Source organism: Brachyhypopomus gauderio, chromosome 9 (genome assembly GCF_052324685.1).
Source record: "Brachyhypopomus gauderio isolate BG-103 chromosome 9, BGAUD_0.2, whole genome shotgun sequence".
NCBI lineage: Eukaryota > Metazoa > Chordata > Actinopteri > Gymnotiformes > Hypopomidae > Brachyhypopomus > Brachyhypopomus gauderio.
This window is the reverse complement of record NC_135219.1, coordinates 20086658-20108621: the sequence shown is the minus strand read 5'-3', so window position 1 is coordinate 20108621 and position 21964 is coordinate 20086658. Positions and strand designations below refer to the sequence as shown.

The 21964-nt window shown below is 49.2% G+C and overlaps 1 protein-coding gene across 5 annotated transcripts in view; it reads right to left on the bottom strand.

Annotated features, from left to right (window-relative positions):
• arid1b (AT-rich interactive domain 1B) overlaps positions 1-21513 on the bottom strand; it is a 48955-nt gene extending 27442 nt beyond the window's left edge. For 3 of the 5 annotated variants that reach the window (XM_077017803.1, XM_077017805.1, XM_077017806.1), the window contains exons 1-4: positions 20447-21512; positions 16666-16860; positions 13544-13693; positions 9750-9860 (exon numbers count right to left, since the gene is read on the bottom strand). In XM_077017803.1, the coding sequence (XP_076873918.1) occupies positions 9750-9860; positions 13544-13693; positions 16666-16860; positions 20447-21421 (1431 nt within the window). In that variant the 5' untranslated portion in view covers positions 21422-21512. Of the gene's footprint in view, positions 1-9749; positions 9861-13543; positions 13694-16665; positions 16861-20446 lie in introns of all 5 variants that reach the window. The other 2 variants (XM_077017804.1, XM_077017807.1) reach the window with 2 other exon arrangements.
• Positions 21514-21964: the final 451 nt, after the last annotated feature.

Below are 21964 nucleotides of genomic sequence, written 5' to 3'. Positions count from 1 at the left end.
AAAGAAACAGACCGCACGGCTCCTGCACTACCATGGGACTCCAAAAGAGAGAGAGAGAGAGAGAGAGAGAGAGGCCTGCGTGTTCAGACACGGCTCCAGCACTGACTCTGATCTCCGTGCGGTTCCAGAAACCCGGCCCCGCACTCCTCCAGAGGAGGTGGTGATGCCTGCAGCTCTGACAGGACCTCCGCTTACGCTCATGCGCCGTCGGTTATGGAAGGCAGATGCGAGTTCTCGAGCAGCGTTCTACAAGCTCCTTCACTTCTGTTCTGGTATCTTGGCAGTGGCGAGAGGAGACGAGACGGGAGGAGGGGGAGATGAAAGCACTGGAAAGATCAACTGCATCACTCCGTATCTGAGGCGGAATCTCATCCGAGACTTCCAAATGGAAAGTCCAATCGAGTCAGTGGGCGCGTGTGAGAAACATGTAATCATTTTTTATTCTTTTATTATGTAAGAACAAAAAGACAAAGACAGATCTGAGGTCCGTGTTGCGACAGCATGCGGGTTTGCGCACACATCCAACCCCCTGCCCACCACACTCATAAGCCTCACTTCATAACTCGTTAATCTAATCTTTGCAGAGGCAGACGGTTCTTCATTTCGTGTTAAGGGGCATGAAAGAGGCACCCTGGGTGCCGGACCGCGTGCGAACATCTCACTGGCTGAAGCTCCTGTCTGTTCCGCCTCCGAACGCTCCGATTTGCTACGAGCAGCTTTGAAGGCGGGACAGACATGTCGCCAAGAAGAGTTGGACAAAGAGTTGGGATGCCGCTTTAAAATCAGGGACTTTGGTCATAGCTAGTGTGCTTCCCTGATCTTCTCAAGGTCTTCACGACTGCACCATCAATCTAAGCTGCTCCTTAGTCATCAATTAGCAGGACCCAGCACAGCACGGTCCGAGGCCAAAAAACCTCATTACCATGATCGACTCAGTCAATTAGAGCGATACGCTGGTGTAATTAGAGCGATACGCTGATGCAGGATGACGGCTGGGTCGAGTTTGTGTTTGCGTGTAGACGGCTCTAACGAGACGATGTGGTCTTCGCACGGCGAGAGGAAGAGGAGTGGAAGAAGAAGAAAAAAACCCACCACGGATAAAAGATCTGGGTGGAAAGCAAAGATCTGTTCCCCGGTGCAGGCGATGACTAACACACTCGCAGCACGGCGAGGGGAGCCAGGAGAGCTGAAGCAGTGGCTGATTTGATGAGCTGTTGATGAGGAGCCTGGAGAAACACACACACACACACACACACACACACACACACACACACACACACACACACACACACACACACACACACACACACTCTCGCAGCCTCCATCCATCACTCAGTCCCTCTGGGCCAAGGAGAGCCAATGGCATCGCAGCTCCCCATCCCCCTGACGCCCCCTGCCAACCGCTCAGCCTATCAGCTCCCTGTCCTGTCTGCCTCATCAGCACCCCTCCACCCCCCCCCCCTCTCATTTTCCATGCCCGTCCTAATTATGGAGAACGAGTCGCAGAGCGAGGGAGAGGAATCAAAGGAGCGGAGAAGCGAGAGGAGGAACGAGGGATGGAGGAGAGGGGAGGAACGAGGGATGGAGGAGAGGGGAGAGATGAGGGCTGGAGGAGAAAGCACTGACAAGATGCACACCAGCCTCCAGGGCTAAAGAATAAACAGCACTGCTTTCAAGCTCACACTCACAGTAAATTAGAATGCAGCACAAAAGGGGTGTGTACACAATGTGTGTGTGTGTGTGTGTATGTATGTGCAGGCGAGAGCGGGAGGTTGGGGGGAGCGAAGGAGAGAGAGAGAGAGAGAGAGAGAGAGAGAGAGAGACGGTTGGGTGTTTTTCAGCACAGCTGTGTTCTCTGTGGAGACAAACCTCCCCCTCACCATCACAGCTTATGCACAAGGGAAAGGACAGGAGCAGAGACAGAGAGAGACAGACAGGGTGGATGAGAGAGAGAGAGAGAGAGATGAGGGGAGGGAGGGAGGCAGGAGCAGTAGCGAAAAGGCAGGGAGACATGCTCGTTTCAAGAGAGAGGATCAAACCCAGCTGAGACATGTGAAACAAGTGAAAAGATAACAGTGATCCACGAAGGGTGTGAGATGGGGGTTCGGGTGGGGGTGTGAGATGGGGGTTCGGGTGGGGGTGTGAGATGGAGGTTCGGGTGGGGGTGTGAGATGGGGGTTCGGGTGGGGGTGTGAGATGGGGGTTCGGGTGGGGGTGTGAGATGGGGGTTCGGGTGGGGGTGTGAGATGGGGGTTCGGGTGGGGGTGTGAGATGGAGGTTCGGGTGGGGGTGTGAGATGGAGGTTCGGGTGGGGGTGTGAGATGGGGGTTCGGGTGGGGGTGTGAGATGGGGGTTCGGGTGGGGGTGTGAGATGGGGGTTCGGGTGGGGGTGTGAGATGAGGGTTCGGGTGGGGGTGTGAGATGAGGGTTCGGGTGGGGGTGTGAGATGAGGGTTCGGGTGGGGGTGTGAGATGAGGGTTCGGGTGGGGGTGTGAGATGGGGGTTCGGGTGGGGGTGTGAGATGGGGGTTCGGGTGGGGGTGTGAGATGGGGGTTCGGGTGGGGGTGTGAGATGGGGGTTCGGGTGGGGGTGTGAGATGGGGGTTCGGGTGGGGGTGTGAGATGGGGGTTCGGGTGGGGGTGTGAGATGGGGGTTCGGGTGGGGGTGTGAGATGGGGGTTCCGGTGGGGGTGTGAGATGGAGGTTCGGGTGGGGGTGTGAGATGGGGGTTCGGGTGGGGGTGTGAGATGGGGGTTCGGGTGGGGGTGTGAGATGGGGGTTCGGGTGGGGGTGTGAGATGAGGGTTCGGGTGGGGGTGTGAGATGAGGGTTCGGGTGGGGGTGTGAGATGGGGGTTCGGGTGGGGGTGTGAGATGGGGGTTCGGGTGGGGGTGTGAGATGGGGGTTCGGGTGGGGGTGTGAGATGGGGGTTCGGGTGGGGGTGTGAGATGGGGGTTCGGGTGGGGGTGTGAGATGGGGGTTCGGGTGGGGGTGTGAGATGGAGGTTCGGGTGGGGGTGTGAGATGGGGGTTCGGGTGGGGGTGTGAGATGGGGGTTCGGGTGGGGGTGTGAGATGGGGGTTCGGGTGGGGGTGTGAGATGGGGGTTCGGGTGGGGGTGTGAGATGAGGGTTCGGGTGGGGGTGTGAGATGAGGGTTCGGGTGGGGGTGTGAGATGGGGGTTCGGGTGGGGGTGTGAGATGGGGGTTCGGGTGGGGGTGTGAGATGGGGGTTCGGGTGGGGGTGTGAGATGGGGGTTCGGGTGGGGGTGTGAGATGGGGGTTCGGGTGGGGGTGTGAGATGGGGGTTCGGGTGGGGGTGTGAGATGGGGGTTCGGGTGGGGGTGTGAGATGAGGGTTCGGGTGGGGGTGTGAGATGGGGGTTCGGGTGGGGGTGTGAGATGGGGGTTCGGGTGGTCTCAAGAGGTCTCGGCACCGGTCGCAGGTAAACGTCAAACTTCAAATGCAGCCGATTCAGACGAGCTAATTCTCACCCAGTCGACTGCAGAGAGCTCCTGCCCAACGACGCGCTTTGATCTTCCACAGCCACGCATCTCCGCTCCTCTCTCGTTGGACGCCTGGGCCGGGTCAGCGCGGAACAAGAACCTCCCGGCCTCCGTTTTGGAGTTCACACGGCTCTGGCTCCACGCCACCAACACGGCCACTTTTTACCCAGCAAGACAGCAAACCCAACACGCCAACAATGAAAGGGCGGCCCGCCTCATCCCGGATCAACAGAGCCGTAGACGACCTTTCAGGGCGTCCCAGAATGCCACAGGGGCAGGCGGCGGGAGTGACGAGGCCCCGTATCGGCAGGTGCAAGCTCAACAAACGAGACGCACGTGAGCAGAAAGCCCATTTACTCGGACTCCACAGGCCTGGGAACCATTAGAACAGCTCTAACGCAATCTGGCCCGCGGACTAATCAGTTCACAAAAACACAGAGAGTAAATGAGGGATGGAAGTTTCCAGTGGCCAATCCACACACCATATTTCACCTACAGCAAGACTAGAAGGACTTTTTTTTCCATGTTCTGTTAAGAATTTTGCTCCAATTTTGAGTAAAAATTCCCTGGCAAAAAAAAGTAGACCAATTCTGGCATTTGTATATCACTACATATCAGAATCTGCTTACTGGAATCCAGCTCCCTGTACAATGAACAGAATGGATACAGCAAAAGGATTAATTGGTCATAGCATAAAAGTGGATTTGTGCTGCTAACACAGAATTGATAACTGTAATTAATTTGAGTGGGATTGTAACTGAAGTTACTTTTTGATACAAATATGGTGCACTGGGATGTTGAAACACTAGGGAAGATATTTTTGATCATCTCCTCAATGATCTCCTGGAACACCAGAAAAACCCTTTGACATTTGGAACCAGAAATACTGGCTTACAGGCGAGTTTATTGCTTAACAGATTAACTGTTGCATTTCCCCCTATATAATTGATATAATTGTTACAGCATTAACTTGTGCAATCCAGCAGAATAGCCAAGGGTCATCCCGTTGACTGACAAGGATGTTAATCCCATTGTAAGGATATTCAATGAAGGTGGTTCTCAGGTGAACCCACACAGCCACACAGATCAAGAAGAACTCTGCGATACACCCCATGCGTCAAAAGCTCGAGCCAAGTGAGCAACGTAGAAAGTTACAGCTGGTGTTAGCAGTACTACTCCTGCAAGTAAACCCGACTTCTTGGCTTGGGCTTACGAGCGCAGACCTGTTACAGAGTTCAGGCCCCTCCAAGTAGTACAACCTCGTTATTCCAAAAAAGATGGGGGGAGAGAGAGAGAGAGAGAGAGAACACGGGAACAAAAGCCACAAGCAGCCGAAGGAGTTGAACAAGGACCTGCGCGTTTGTTGCGCTCTGCTTCTAAAGGGGCCCTCTGATGGGAGCACACAGCAGCCAAGACGCTCACCCGCTCCAGCTCTTCCTCAACACAGGACGACTTGAGAGCCCCTCCACTCCACGGAGGGCACGAACCAGGGAGGAAGACAACCGCACCTCACACACACGCTAACTACTCCCCCGCCACGCAAAAGAAAAGCTCTAAGCAGCAGGTAACAAGGAGAAAACGCACATCAGTTCTGCACGAGCCAAAAATACTCCAGGCACCTAGAGGGGTAGGGGCTGAAAAGCACACCAAAGCAGCGTTTATTCCGAGTGAGTGATGACACAGCTGTGAGAGGTATGAATGAAGTAAGGCAGCGCACCTGCCTGTCCTACCACTGCTTTGGCAAAGTACTCTCACGCACAATTGAGCGGCCAGCACACTAACAGACACCTTTCCCCTTTTTTTTACTTGCTAATTGTACGACTGTACCTGCTAGTTGTACCTTCGATAAATAGCGTTTTAAGAGATGTTTGCATCTGAGTGTTGTGCTTGTTTTTCACTGAGCATGTGTGAGAATGTCGGGCGGCCCGTTTTGATGCTGACGTGGTGTCTAATTCTGGAGCCTCGTCATCGCTCTACGTACTGTAGCTACGGCAGGAAACGGGCCCGGGGATCAGCACTGCACACACCAGCACCGCCATCTTATGCAGACATGTGCACTTTACGCTCCACATAATGCTATATATGCAATGTGTGCACTATATATATATATTATATATATATATATAGTGCACATGCATATATAGTATATAATATATATATATTATATATTATTATATATATATATAAAATATTTGTTACTTTTTTGTTTGCCACAATCAGTTCTGCTCCCCCAAACTGGCAGGCACGTGTCTTCAGCATGTACGTGGGACTCGAGCTGTCAAGATGGACACAGGGGGACGGGTTTTCATACTCATGTAGACCTAGTGAGTGTGTGTGTGTGTGTGTGTGCTGGTATAGAGAGGGGATATGCGTGAGGAGAGTGTTGAGCAGAGCTGTGGTCTCTACGCAGCAGACAACACTGCTGGTCTACGGTGACATGAAGCGCCATACTGAATACGAATACGTGAACGGGACCGCAGTCTTTTCTTATGGGTACAGCGAGATTCTCTCACACACGTGCCTGCACACACTATATCAGGGGACAGAACGGATGATTGAATAAAGAACTGAAGTTGGCTGAGAAGCAGGGAGCACTGTGTGAGTGACAAGGCTTCGACAAAAGGTCTCAACACCACTGAGACGACCCCCTCCCCCGGGTTACAGCCAGCGTATTAGAGTCCGATAAATTGGTCAAGCTGGTTGATCAGCAAAAAGACACAAAGGCAGAGACCGATCAGATGAAACGCTGGGCATTTCGGACTGTGGATGTGTACAGCTCCCACCGGGCTTTCCAAAGTGAAGCCCCAACGATGCCCCCGGCCCACACGCGCTCCCATTCCCCCGAGCGGACCCGGTTGGGCCGCAAACGCCATCGGCGCCGAACGCTTCGCTCTGCGGGGAGTGGCGCAGGAAGCCTGAAAGGTTCTGGAGTGTCGAGGGCTCCCCGCGGAGGAGACGGAAAGGACCCGAGCACACTCACGCTTTTCACCAACACAGGACGCCGATTCAGCGAGGACCCAAGGTCAACAAAAACTAATCAAGTCTCGAGGCACAACTGGCACTTTGCGCGTGAGCTGCATATGGAGTAACGTTGGCCACGTACGGGCTGGCTGAGGGGTACGACAAATGCGTCCGCAGGTAACGTAGAAAAAAAAAACGTAGGAAATCCCATTTACACACACCGCTGAGGCTCACCGAGAAAGTTCACTCCTCTTAAATTCCAGAGTCGGATGTATTTTCTAAAACGTTACTCCATGTAAGACACCTGCTCAAAATGTCAGACGCCGTACAGAAGACAGCTAGTCATTTATAAAGGGATGCACACGAGGACCAACGGCACAATAGGAATGACCCCAAGGACATGAAGCACTTAGGGCATAAAGCAGGACATGGACAATCAGATGTGTAATGGTACATTGCTGAGACAGAGATAAAAGTATCACTGTCCTGAATAGGATCACTGTCACCAGTGTAGTGTGAAATGAGTTTGCACCCCACCCCTAAATAAAAGTTTCAGAGAACCATTAATAAGCTTCAGGTATTTTATTATACTAATTTGATGATTTATGGCTTTATTTGGCATTTTGTTTTATATATGAAATAAACTAGCTTGAGTTACATATGATCGGCTCTCTCGGAATGTGCTTCTCTTGTTAGATAACAATACTGTATCATTATTATGTTGTCCGTTCTGGAAACTGTCCTACCTAACATCTGGAGAACATGGACCATGATGTGTGTTACCCCATGGAGAGGTGTGTGGCACTGCTGTGGATTCAGCCTGCAGAACGCAGCAGAGAAGACAGCCCTGTGCCCCCTCCCCCCCCTCCACACATGTATAGTGGGATAGAGGCAGCAGTGTCCTTCAGCCTGAAGCCATCATCTCAGAACACCCAAGCTAAGCCATGGACAAGGCCACCGCACTCTGGAGATGCCTCCCGGAGAAACGCACACCAGGTGTCGGGGTCACAGCGGCCCGGCTTAACTCGCTCGCCCGAGGCCGATTCGTGCGCCGATAACCATGGATCACGCACCGGCATAATCCATCAAGATTCACCGAACATCGAAAAAAACTGACAACCCCCCGGACCGACCCGCGACGTGACGGATAACGTGCGCTAATAAATTCCATTTTCTTCAGCCAGAGGTTGAGGCAAGCCGCATCATGACACATTTTTCACATATCATTTCAAACGCTGCCTGTCAGAGGGACCGTGTGAGGGGCAGCGTCTCCACGGAGGCCATCCTGACACCGGATAACACCAGACGAACCAAACTAATCCGACTGCCGTGGTTCTAAGGCTCGCGTAATGACGGCTACGCTAGGTCGAACTTCTTCTGAGGCCTGTCAGCAGAGCTGAGGTGGATTGCATCATGTTTGTGTACTAACACAATATTTGTTCTCCCAGCATGTAAAAATGCCACACTGGATTTTATGGAGATTCCTTAGTTAAGAACGGGAATGTGGGAAAAAAACAGCAGAGTGGAGAGAGGCCAGACCTGGTGAGGAAGAGTTGTGAAGAACCCCGTTCGTTCAGCAGAAATAAGCGTGCTCAACCCTGACTCACAGGAGAAACATACAACAGGCATTCTTCCCATCGTCCTCCACTAGAGCTCTTAGCAGTGCAAAATCTCATATTTTACCATTCATGAGGGAAAACAAACAGTTCGCTGATTATAAATTCCATTAGAAGAATGATTTGATGAGACATCAATAGGAGCCCTGTGCACATCCATGAGTGGGCTGATACTCGTGAACACGTCTCCATGGCAACACTACCAGCAGTCAGACTTCAAAGACTCAGCTCAGACTTTAGAGGGAGAGCTGAGGGGAAGACTCACTGTGTGTGTGTGTGTGTGTGTGTGTGTGTGTGTGTGTGTACATGTGTGAACATGTGACAGCCACAATAACAACACCACCAGCCTCCTTCTGTTTACCAGTGGATATAATAGATTCACAGCTTTATCACGTTTTCAAAGTGGAAGACCAAGAGAGACCAAGAAAGGCTGTTTTGTAAGTTAGAAAATAACACTGATGAAACCTTCTACATAATCACTGTTTAACAGTTTACGCAGGGCTGCCGTATGTAAACATAAGTTGTGTTCAGTAACACCTCAGGTCTGCTCTGTAGCCGCTTAGCTGTTGACATTATGAGTCACAAGATTCTGAATGTCAGCCAGATAGACAAGGCATACACACGCTCACACATACAGGCTGTCTCTCTCTCACACACACACACACACACACACACACACACACACACACACCCCACTACTCCTCCTCCTACTTGGCAGGGTTCACTGGGCCAATGGGCCACAGTGACACAAAGAGAGATTTAAAAATAGATCAGCGGGGAGAAGCCGTGGTATTAAAACAATGCTACCTCCACACTATGGCACCATAGATATGACACTGCAACTTGAGTTAACCCACTACCCAACCCTGGGGCGTGCACAGTCTCGCCGAGCTGTTTCTAAGAGCTCTCCCGGGCAGGGCCCATGGCTATATCACTACGGGGTTACTAATTCCATGTTCAAGCAGCCCAAAACACCTTAAAGTATCTTAAAAGCTGCAATGGAACAGAGCTGATTTCTGTGTGCATATGAGTAATTGAAGTCTACGAGCTGTGCTCTCTAGAACAAAAATGTATGCGTGCGTGCTACGGCGAACGTGATAGGCTCGGAAGGCCCGTGGGCCCGCCTTGACTGACAGGCCCGGCATCCAATGGTGTGCCGACAGCTCAGTGGGGAGCGGAGCAGCAGTGGAGGAAGTGTCGCAGTGAGGGAGGAATGTGTGTTCACAGTCTCTCTCTCTCTCTCCCTTGTCTGCTCACACAATCCACTGCATTAACGCCAAAAGCCCCCCACCCACCCCCCAAGCACATTTCTGGGCCGAAGCCGTTTCAGTGAAGGTGGAAACACACTTAGCGGGTTGTCTCCAGTCCTGCTCTGTGTCGTTAAGAGTGGTAGTACGGCTCTTTTAACAGAAGGGAGTGGTTTTTACTACTGTGTGAAATGAAGCTTGTGGATCGTGTGAAGTTCAGAGTACAGGGCAGCCTCAAGCCAAACCCTGGAAGCAGGAACTATTCTTTTATTTCTGTCAGCGATATTCTGACCTCAAAAACAAACACACAACTGCTGCTTCTCACAAATGCACATAGAAACATATGCACCTGGGCGAAAAAATTAAACATACATCAAGATAAACAAAGATTTTTACAGAGCCCACAGTTACTGGCGGAACTCACCGGAAGACTAGACGGCCGATCTTGTTGGTTGATCCCCAGGTCGTCGTGATTGGGCTTCCCAGGAGTCAGGGCGGACTGGCCTCGGCTGCTATAGCCCTCCTGAGAAACGTCCTGCAGAAAGAGAGAAAGCCTCGAGTTTTCTTGCATGGTGAAACAATAGTTCATGATTGCACGTGCGATCGATGATGCTTTCAGAAAACTGCGGGAGTTCTCCGCTGACGGCGTCCTGTAATTCAGACCTCGACGCGTTCCAGACCAGCAGAGCTGCTTGTGAGGTTGAAACGTCTAGGTGCACAAGGAAGATTCCATATGGCTGCCGGTGGTGTGAAGACACCTGTCTGGTGTCGTCTACGAAGAGCCGGAGAGGAACCCAAAGTGAGAATCTGCTTCTGCTGCCTTGTTACCTACAGGCAGATGTTACATGATGCACTCCTGTGGTCCACCGAATACACTGAAGAAGAATGTAGGGACCGAGGTGGCCACGTGCTCGATTCACTAGTGTACACAAATGGCACTCTTGCGTAACCTTTCTCCATTCAAAAGAACAACACAGGAAGGTGGAGTAGGAGAGGGTGGGTGTGTAGCGGAGGGAAAAACATTCCATGCATGCCATAGTCTGACATTTATTTAGAAGTGTGTGTGTGTGTGTCTGGGTAATGAAGTGCTGTGATAACTGGGTCATGGCCAGGTCACACCCTCAAACTGCTGTTTACAGTCCAGCCATGACATCATGACTCAACAGTAATAAGAACAGCTGCCTCCAACAGCTCAGAGAGACAGTGTGGAGAGACAGCCCAGAGAGACAGTGTGGAGAGACAAGTGTGGAGAAACAGCCCAGAGACAGTGTGGAGAGACAGTGTAGAGAGACTGCCCAGAGAGACGGCCCAGAGAGACAGTGTGGAGAGACGGCCCAGAGAGACAGTGTGGAGAGACGGCCCAGAGAGACAGTGTGGAGAGACAAGTGTGGAGAGACAGCCCAGAGAGACAGTGTAGAGAGACGGCCCAGAGAGACAGTGTAGAGAGACAGTGTAGAGAGACGGCCCAGAGAGACAGCGTAGAGAGACGGCCCAGAGAGACAGTGTGGAGAGACGGCCCAGAGAGACAGTGTGGAGAGACGGCCCAGAGAGACAGTGTGGAGAGACAGCCCAGAGAGACAGTGTAGAGAGACAGTGTGGAGAGACAGTGTGGAGAGACAGTGTGGAGAGACAGTGTAGAGAGACAGTGTAGAGAGACAGTGTAGAGAGACAGTGTGGAGAGACGGCCCAGAGAGACAGTGTGGAGAGACAGTGTGGAGAGACAGTGTGGAGAGACGGCCCAGAGAGACAGTGTGGAGAGACGGCCCAGAGAGACAGTGTGGAGAGACGGCCCAGAGAGACAGTGTAGAGAGACAAGTGTGGAGAGACAAGTGTGGAGAGACAGTGTGGAGAGACAGTGTGGAGAGACAGTGTGGAGAGACTGCCCAGAGAGACAGTGTGGAGAGACGGCCCAGAGAGTCAATGTGGAGAGACAGTGTGGAGAGACAGCCCAGAGAGACAGAGACACAGAGATGCAAGGCATCAGCAGAAATGGATGTGGCGTGAAGGTGAAGGTCAGGCTCCGCCCTCCTGGGGAACAGATGCGCCTCCTCTCTCCTCTCTTGAACAGAAGTTTCTGTGCGCCCTGGGCCACCACAGGCCCGTCCGTGACCCACGCCTGCGGTCTGGACTCAGCACACTCAGCGCAGCTCAAGTGCAGCGAAGCTAAAAGCTTCTCCTGCTGAGATGTGCGTTCCCAACCTAGTCAGCTGTTCCCAGCTCTCACATCACTCCACAGGCCTGGCCGTGATGGATGAGACAGAGCTCCTTGACTTTGGTGTGTGTGTGAGAGAGAGAGAGAGAGAGAGAGAGAGAGAGAGAGAGAGAGAGAGAGAGAGAGAGAGAGAGAGAGAGAGAGAGAGAGAGAGAGAGAGAGAGAGAGAGAGAGAGATTCTGCACTAAAAGAAAAGCTAAAGGAATTTTGTTCTGAAGAATGAATGTGCATGAAATTCTTGATTTAAAAAAAGAAAACAGTCAGACAAGCAAATAACTTGAGACCACACACAACGCAGAGCAACTGCACAAAGAACTGTGTGCTTGGCTGCCGCGTTTCACAAAAGGCAGATTACAGATGTTTGGCGTCTCGTTTATTTTAGCTGTGTGGGCATAGTTGGGGTGGAAGCATGTTCAGACGCTGGGTTGTGCATCGAGAATTATTAGATGCATCACATTTCACAACAAGAGGTCTCGGTATTCATGTGCAGAGCTTTGCTGCTGGATCCTTGGCAGGTGTCCACAATCCTGTATATTGTTTCTTCTGGGCAGTCCAGATCACGGTCACAGCACTCAGGGAGAGCACAAGGTCAGGTCGGCTGGCCTGTCCTCCGGCGAAAGGCATGTCTGAGCGAGCCATCAGACTCTCTATATCCAGGCCTCTGATTCATCCTCAGTGTTTAGGGCTGGGTATTGATTCAAATTCCAAGAATCGATCCAATTCCGATTCTGAAGATTAAGAATCGATTTATTTCGATTTAATCTGATTTAATCGATTCGATTCGATCCAATTCGGGGTAGGCGAATAGGGTAGGCCTGATCTACGACCGCATCACAGCAGTGCCAATATTACACGTTATAGCATGAACCTCGAGTGTATTATTGCGTAAATGTGCATTCGCGCAGCGTCTTGTGCTCGTCGTTGTTTGAGTCACACATGTTCTATGTAAACGTGTTTTATGTGCGCTGTCGTAACGATTTGGAAAGTGCAAAGGATTCTGTCTCGTCCATCACCTTGCGCCCAAAGTTACAAGAACATTTTTAACTTTTTTTAAACTGTAAAAACACTGGGTAAACTGTCAGTGACATGGACTAACTGTAAATAGTCACTGACACTGGATAAACTGTCCTTCTGTTTTTAGATTTCCGATTTGACTATCGTCGTTACCGTCACTGTCCGACGCCATGTTGTTTTACAGTTAGTTAGACAGAGTGTGCCTGCGTGAATTCAGTGACGAGGCGGGGGTAAAAGTTCACAAAAAAATAAAAATAAAAAAAAAATCGATCTTTGGACGTAAGAATCGATTATCAGATCATCATATGCGACTCGATTCTGAATCGGAAAATCAATTTTTTCAACACAGGCCTATCAGTGTTCATCGGAGAAAACACATCTCATATTTTTTTAAGGCAGCTGACCTGACAATAAAATGTATATATCCTGATAAAGCAATTCACCACATATAGGAAAATGATTAACTTCCTTTCCCCACCCCCTGTTGGAGTCCAGGCATGCAGAGGGAAAAAGATGAACCCCCACCCACCCAAAAACAGTTGGCAAACTAAACAAAAAACCCCATCATGACAACAAAGGCACACGCAGAAGCCGGGCTCATGCGAGTGGCGGCGTGAACGAGCCCGTATCGTCGTGCACGACTACCCCGACAAATCTACAAGCTCGGTGTATTGCTGAGGCCTTCACCACGGAGTGGGAGTGCACGCACGTCTGCAACGAAGCAGAACATGCTAGTGGAGCAGGCCGTCCAGCCGCACATGGCCAAGAACTCGCCGAGCCAACTAACTAACTAACCCTGAGGTTCGAGCTGTGCGTGCGGGCGCTTTGCTTTGGCCAGATGCGGCGGGTCGACCGCAACGGTAACCGAGGAAACAATCTGGAACGCGAGAGAGCTGTTTAAAAACAAAAAACTAGCGAACGTCCAACTAAAATGTCAGCGCGTCTGTGTGCGAGGCACGGTAGTAGTGGTGTTGGCGGAGGCGGGGCCTCACCTGTTGGGGCGGAGCACGGGGGTGAGCGTAGTGGGCGGGGCCGGTGGGCGGCGGCTGCTGCTGCTGTTGCTGGGGAGAGCCGAAGAACGGGGCCTGGCCCTGCTGGCAGTACCCGGCCAGGCCCTGCTGCTCGTACTGGGCCGGCACCTGCTGGAGGGAAAGGGAGAGGACACCAGGGGCGTGAGACGCAGAACCGGCTCGGCCCGAGGACACGGGCGACGTCACTCCCAACCCCTCCGCACGTCTCGAGTGCGGGAGGCGGGTGCGTGGGGTCAGCGTCAGTGTGGCTTAAGCGGACAGCGGTCACTGGTCTCTCCGCCGTGTCCAACGCTAACATTCGAACGACTGCTTCGCTCCACACACCGCTCCGGTGATTAAACACGAGCTTACAGGTCGCGTCAGGAGTCGGAAAAACACTAAACAGCAGAGTGTCGCCGCCCGAGGCCTGAGAAAACCGGTGTGACAGCAGCTCGCCTGGGTGAACGAATGAACGCGGAAGGAGCCATCTGTCGGGAACACTGCTGCCACTGCTGTCTCCTGTATCAATTCATCACGAGCTGCAACACACGGGCCCGCTTCCAACAAAAGAGGAAAATCAGGCCTGGTAGGGCTGCGCCTCGACAGGCTGTTCCCAGTACAAGGGCCTTTGATGAGGCAAGTTTGAGGGGGGAGGAGGGGCCGGGGGTGTGCTGATACTCAAATGCCGCATGGTCTATCACCCCCCCCCCCCCCCCAACACATACACACACACACACACACACACACACACACACACACACACACAGCAGAGCAATCTGACTATGTGACAGCCTTACGTAACAGGTTTACAGGGGAACAGATGCCATTTGGCACACCCCTTCGCTTCAGCTGAAGTCATCTGCATTAGTCATTCAGGCCAAATACAAAACAAAAGCCAGTCACCATTATGACAGTGCACACTCAAGGCCCCGGTTCCTCACCAGTGAAATTAAGCACAGATGGAGTATTGAAGGACATTTTTAGTATTTTGACCAGAATAACCTTTTTGACACCCAATATAATGCTGTTGTTCACCAGATTCCGAATGCCCAATCTTAACATTGTGATAGTGCCAGTTGGATGTGAATTTTTGGACTGTAAATTATGTTATTAGCATAGCTGTGATTAAAATATGGACATATGAAGAAGGTTTAGCTAAAGTTATATAGAAAAGGTATAGCATAATGTTATATTGCTTAAATGTTCTGTTTTTCTGAAACTTGACTCAAAGCCAGCCACAAAGCATAGCCAATCATTCAGTACCTCAATGATGGAGTACACTGTACTGTACTGAAGCCTCATCAAACATAGCAACATAGCAAAAACCCTGAAAATGCTTTACGCCAAAAATACCACACCGTGCACTCACGAGACCCCCACGGCTCACAAGTCTGCCTCCAGCCACCCGAGAACGGCAGAAAATGTCTCGGCTCTAAAAAGCTGCGAGACGTTTTTTTTATTCACTATGGAGGCCTTAACTCTGCATTTTACCCTTAATTTTAACACTTTGATCCCGAGACCCACAGTAGCACACGTTGTCCGGTTCAGTCAGTGCCCTAAACCGCGAGCGCTCGGAGTCCCCGCGGAGAAGCCGACAGCGCGGAGGTGATGCGTGATCACGCGGGGCCGCAGAACCTCCCCGGGGTGCCGCGCCCGCTCCAGGGCCGTCGTGACGGGACATATGCGTTTTGTTTGTTTTCGATAACAGGACAACAGATTTCTGCTGAGGATTGGCACAGTTCTTGGCAGCGACTGATCCGGCAAGCATGAAATCGGTAATCAGCAACCACCCCCTCCCCAACACACGAACCACACATTCTCTGATAACGTCAGTACAAATAAAAGTAGCGCTCCCTTGACATCCAACTGGCTAAAATGGCCAATTTCAGGTGAGGCTGGAGAAAGCTCTGTGCTCAAGCTGTCTGGGGCCTCGGAAGGCAAAAAACAGTCATTACTGGCCTCTCAGGTCAGCGAGAGGGAAAATAACAGCATCACTGACACATCACCCTCCCTCGGGTTAAAGATTACGCAAACCCTCCATCCTGCAATGATCTAATTATGCGATGACCGCAATGTTGAGTCGGTCTTTGGTCAGCGTGTCTTTTTCCATTCCTCCACACACGGAGAACGTTTTCTGACGATTTCGATCTTTCGGCCATGACCAGGAAAATCAAACTCAATGAGACAAGCAGAATTTTAGGTTATCATGTCAGAAAAAATTCATCAAGAAACAATAACCTGGTTCCAAACATCATACTACTCTCCAGTAATTAAAAGCAAAGTGAATATGTTTCAATGTTATTAAACATAAATGCAAAGACAAATCTTTTTAGTCTGTTTCTTTGAGTCAGTAAGTAGGAGTAAGAGTAACAATAAAAATGAAGGCAAAGCCAGGCTGGATTCAAGCTCTAATAGGTCAATAAGAATCTGAATAACCAGGTACCAGGTAGGTGATTCTAAATGGGTCTATATAGGTAGATTTTATGTGGGGTTTATGCCTTTAGGATTTGCTCCAAAGCCCTCAAAGATCACACCTTTTACCAATAACCACACCTCCAGAGCTAAGGATCCCAGTTAATGAAGTGAGCCGCTTCTATGCAGGTTGGCAAAAAGCCCTGCCCACAATGGGCCCTCATGTTGGGCCCACCATGTTGAACAGGAAGGTCTGGCCAAATCACATTTTTTGTTGTTGTTTGTTTTTTTTATATGTAAACAGTTGGCTTGTGGGAGTTTTACTGAGCACATACAAACACTTTACATCAGCAATCAAGGACCATGACTGTGAGACATCAAGTCTTCATGGCAGTGGTGCACGCCAACCAGCAGGTCAGGCTAAAAATAGCCGTAGACCAGGAGAGGGCTACCAAGCCAAAAATACTGTAGCCTAGCCATCTATAACAGAGAGGAACATGAGATCCGGCTGTGCTCAGTGCTCAGCTACAAACTATTATATACTACCCCACCCCCAATCATATACCCTCTCTACTGAACTCTACAAACCCCCAGCAAAGACCAACTGTTAGAACAGGTTTGTCTGGTTTAAATTTCTGATGAAACACAGTTCTTATACAAAAAAGCCAAAGGTTACCTTGAAAAGACCATACCTGTTGTTGAGGGTACTGCATCCCTCCCATACCAACTTGGCCACGCCCCTGCATCCCCATTGGGTATCGGTGTGGAGCAGGTGCTCCGTATGGTTGGCTGGAATAAGCTCCACCCGGCTGCTGCTGAGAATAAGGGCTGTTGCCCATCCCATAGAGCTGAGATCGCTTCATGGCCATTGCGTCCATAGTTGCCACCTGTTGGAGGTTGTTGCAGTAGTTTACCAAGTGTGACATCATCCATTTTATGACCACACAAAATTATAACAATGCAAAATTATCGTTCCTTATAGAAGTGTGCGATCTTCGCTAAAAAACATATCACGATATTTTGAACACTCACGTTTGCCCGTTCACGATCCGAATTGTGATCTATCTTCCCAATTTTGAAATGTACGGTCAAGAATATCCAGATTCAAAACTATTGAAGGACACATCTTCTATTTACACCATTTAAAACAATACTGCATTAAAGACACCGTTTACAATATCAAAACTAAAACCTCAGTTAAACGTTAAGTTAAATATTAAACAAAGCCTTAATCACCATTCGGTATTAGAAAAACATTTGCGACTTCATTGCTCGGTGCGTCTCGGGCGCAGTGTCTTAAACCCCGCATTGTGCGCAGCTTCAAACGGCACCGTAGCGTTAGACAGAACGGGACTGCCTCGGTCAGCTCTTTCTATTGTTCGCTGCTTTTATTCATATCTTTTAAATGTTCTAATACGCACACCAATGATAACTGTTTGTTTCAGGATCTCGTGAGACACAGATGAGTGGGGTTGTATGACCTGAGCAGACCACACTCGGCATGCTCCTTCAGAAAAGGTGCATGAATAGATGTGTTGTACTCCCTCTGAAATGCTAATCCCTGTCCAACAAAGCTCACAGATAACTTTGATTTGAGAAATATCTGACTGGGCATAGCCATAATTTTGACTGTCATCTTCAAGATCGGTCACGGTATAAAACCGTCGATTCACCCACCCCTAGTTCCTGACATTGTTACACTGATGATAGCACTGAGCCCAATGGTAGGCAAGTGCAGAAATTCAGGGCAGTGTGCCATCCCCTGATAGAGGGAGTCAGGTTTAGTCTCAAATGTATTGGCTTTGCCAAAAAGAGTGAGAGCTATCCAAGCTAATCTTCTGATATCACTGCCAAATTCAGGGCAATTGAAGCAGCACTCTCAGAAAATGTCTGCAATCGAGAAAGCGTGCAAGGACACTTTAAACGAGCAGTTTAAGTGTCAGCAACCATGCTGTGGCACACTGCAATTTCCACAGACTCCCTTGCCTTCTTCCTCTTTGTCTCACTCTCTCTTTCTTTTACACACACACACACAAATCCCAGATGCATGCATGCACATGCTACAAAAACACTCCTAAATCTTGACTTAAGATCCTCTTTTAACACTACAGCAAAAACAATTTTTAGAACAAAACTTCAGTCACAATAACACACAAATCTGCATCTGTAGGTGTTTTTTTTTACTTATCAGTACTGCATAGTATTGTACAAACAGTGAAATTCTTATCTACATTCTACTTTAAGCATTAATGCCATGTGATATTAATGATAAAAAAAATGTTAGGATATGGGAAATAGGGAATTTATATTGGATTAACAAGACTGGAGCTATTAAACAGAGCAGTGACCTCATTCCTCATTTTGCCTAATCATGGAAATGGTCATGTTCATCATCATAACAAGGGTACTTTGGAGTCTTTAGTTAAATTACACAAATGTAAAATAAAAATTAAATGGGGAATCTCAGTATAGACTATGCCTAATTATTGACCATATTATAATATTATTTGTTCAACAAGACAAGAAAAAATCGTTAAACTGTTCATGAAAAAGAATGGCTAATGACTCACTACAAGTTGCCTAATTTAGCCTATTATCTATAAGAATAACTACTAAATACTGGACCAAGCAATGCATGACCCTTTGTGGCTCTTTAAAAACATGAATTGAACATCAACACTGCCTCCTGGACACCACATTTCTCACAACACAATAATCAGCAACACATCCGTAGGGCTGGCCAGTATCTTGGCACCTCCTTCAGTCAGATCGAGGCTGGACAGGCCCTGGGAATAACCAGGGCGCTGGAGCACAAATGCTCCATACATTTCCTGCTGAGATAGCTGGCAATAACACCTAGTGAGCACATGGCTAATCTGCATGTGTGAAGGTCAGAGCTACTCATCCACAGAGGTGCTGCTGAAAAGCGCTCCCTGCCCAAAAGCACCACACAAGAATGCAAGTCTAAAGAGACTGCTGATCCCCACAGAAAACAAGAACCTGTTGCTAATAGAAGAAATTTTATAAAAGGATGCATTTTCCATATTAAAGGTCATAAAAATTACCCATTCAGAAGCACAAATACCTCTTAACTTACATATTGACATGGCATAAGGACTATGGTTGTCCATGGTTAGTTACATCTTTGTAAAAGCCTTTAAATCATATTTCTCACACACTTCTCAAAAATGTTATGGTTGCGAATACTAAAACAAGCGACGAAGGTTCAGACATGGCACACAGATACAGGAACTTCAACAGTAAGATGATTTATTGGTCACTTCCATGAACATCAAAATTGGAAACGTAAAACGGGCATGAACTTCTCTAAATTATTTTTGTTCTGTTTCCTCCGCGGAATTTCAGCTACACACGGTCGATATAAAAAAATACTGTAGCTAAATATCTATCCATCTAGTTGGTTAAGCTCGTATCACAATATAAAATGTTTTTTAAAAAGTTTTCATATAAATGGTGATCAGATGCTGATATTTTATACGGTGTTTCCAGTGCAACAGAGTAAATCTGCTTTGAGGACGTCCGTGTTTAGTCCAGCTAGACAGAACAGCTAACTGGCCACCATCAAGCTAGCTAGCTTAGCCACAGTCCTTGAGCTGCTACGGTTATTTTAGCTTTAGCCCGCACGCTTACATTTACACTACCGACTAGTCTTTGACTTAAATTACTTACTCGTTCATTTAATTCTGATAAAGGATTATGTTTTATCAAAAAAGACACGTAATGTCTAAAATTTGTCTTGACACTAAATAAAAAGTGACTGCACTAGCTGGCTAGTTAGCAGAATGCAAGATAACAGGCTACTACTAGCTTCAGATAACCAGACTCTTGTGCTAAAGTTATACCACCAGAAAAAAATATTGTAAGCTTGTCACGATTTTTACATTTATTTATGCCCATTACTGTTGTTTTAAAGATTACACGTATTTAATGGAGAAACATGATATTGTAGATATTATTTAGATATTATTTAGCAGCATGAAGGTAACTAGCTAAATACAGCCGTCGGTTTTTAGCGAGAATGAATGACGTGTTGCAGTTAGCATTAGCCGAGCCACTGGGGAGCGAGTTACGGTTAGCTTAGCACAAGCGCGCGCACGCTAACCACCTAGCTAGCTAACGAAATGCTAGCTAGCCTGCTAGCCAGGGTAAAACCGAACAACCTTGGTCACCTTGGACAAGCACTTGACAAGTTATTTCTGTCAAACGACGGGAAGATACTAGTTAACAAATTATACACGTTAATCGCCCCAGAATGCGACTAGATGTCCTAAACAACCGTTTTTTAATACAATAAATCATAATAATCGCCGTCGCCCTTGGTTTTGAGCGGCGAGAAACGGGCTAAGCCACAGGCCGCTTGTCCGGCTAGCAGCGATGCTAACGAACAGAAACCCCGAATGATAAATATTTACAAACATTTACACACAAACAAACCACCCGCCGCGCGTTTACCTGCGGTCTGCTGTTGCCTTGGCCGTTGTTTCCCGGACTCATGGCCGGGTGGTTCCTCTGCTGTCCCCCCCAGCTGTGGCTGTACTGGGAGCCCATCTCCTTGCTCAGCCCCATGCCGGACTGTTGTTGAGCGGGGTTGCTGTAGTCTTGATAGCCGCCGCCATAACCCCTCATCATCGGGCTGGGAGAGGTGAGGAGCTGGTTTAAAGTCGGGGTGGCGCCCGACGGGTGCTGCTGGTTCTGGCCCGGAAACCTCTGAAACCCTCCGACGTTTCCACCCGGAGATGGGCTGGGAGTCACGGTCGCCTTACCGTGACTAGCAGCAGCGGCGGAGCCGCCACCGGGGCCCATCACGTTCCCTTGTCGCGATGGACTCATCATACCATATCCAGGTCCGCCGTAGCCGGGTCGGTAGTTCGGATAGTGGTTGTAAGGGTTGTTGTGGTACTCTTCGTGTGAATTTTGTATCTGATCCATGTCGTTCCGTGCCGAACGCGTTACACCAGCACCAGGGCTTTGTTGTCCGCCATGTTGATCAAAGCAAGGCCCTCCTCTTCCATTCCCATAATAATTATTAAACCCAAAACCCGAACCGGTCCCACTTTGAGGCTGGACGCCGCTGCTGTTGTTGTTGATCGCCGGTCCAAAGTTAGAGTGCTCGTACCTGCTGCCCATCCGATCCCTCGTTCTGCACACACGACCCTCCTCTTCACTTTTATTCAGCGATCGATCACCGCCTTCGACTCGGTTCCGATAAATGTTCTCTTTCCCACCACGTTGTCGGTTCCCGGGGTCTCCATGTCCAAACGGGGGGTCATTGGTGTTAGTTTGGACCTCACATGGGCGATGCTGTTGGGAGTGATTGAACGGTTGCGGCTGTTGCTGTGGAGCCGTGTGGCGGTGGCGAGGCGAAGGAGGGGGATCTCCACATCCAACATGTTTCAGTTTATGATTCGCTACCGAGCCCGTTTCCATGCTTGAAGTCACACTCAAATTAGAAGAGCAGACGAATAATTATTTCCACATTACCCTTCACGAGCAGAATTGCTGCTTTAGAAAACAAAGTGCGAGCTATAGATGTTTATGATGGTGACGGTCTACATTATTCATATAGGCTATTCTGCCCCTAAGCGCAACCCCAGACCAGAGATCAGTTGCTCCGCCTGTCTTTTTACAATGAGATTTTTGATTCAGACAGTTTCATAAATTGCTTTAGATGTCTATTACTTACCTTAATCACTACACTAGTAATCAAACTAGAAAAAGTGACACAAATAGATGGGCTGATAGGCTGTCAATGATCATTTTGGTGCTAAAACACTCTTATGATATCCCAGTGATGTCTTTTACATTATTCCAATGTGTCAGAATGTGTTTCTACATACGCAAACGTGGGTCGGCACACATAAGTTCACCTGTACCAAAAGTATCACTGAAATCACCAGCACACACGCTCTAGTGTGTGTGTGTGTAGCCTACACACACACACACACACTCGAAATATATATTTTGGACCCA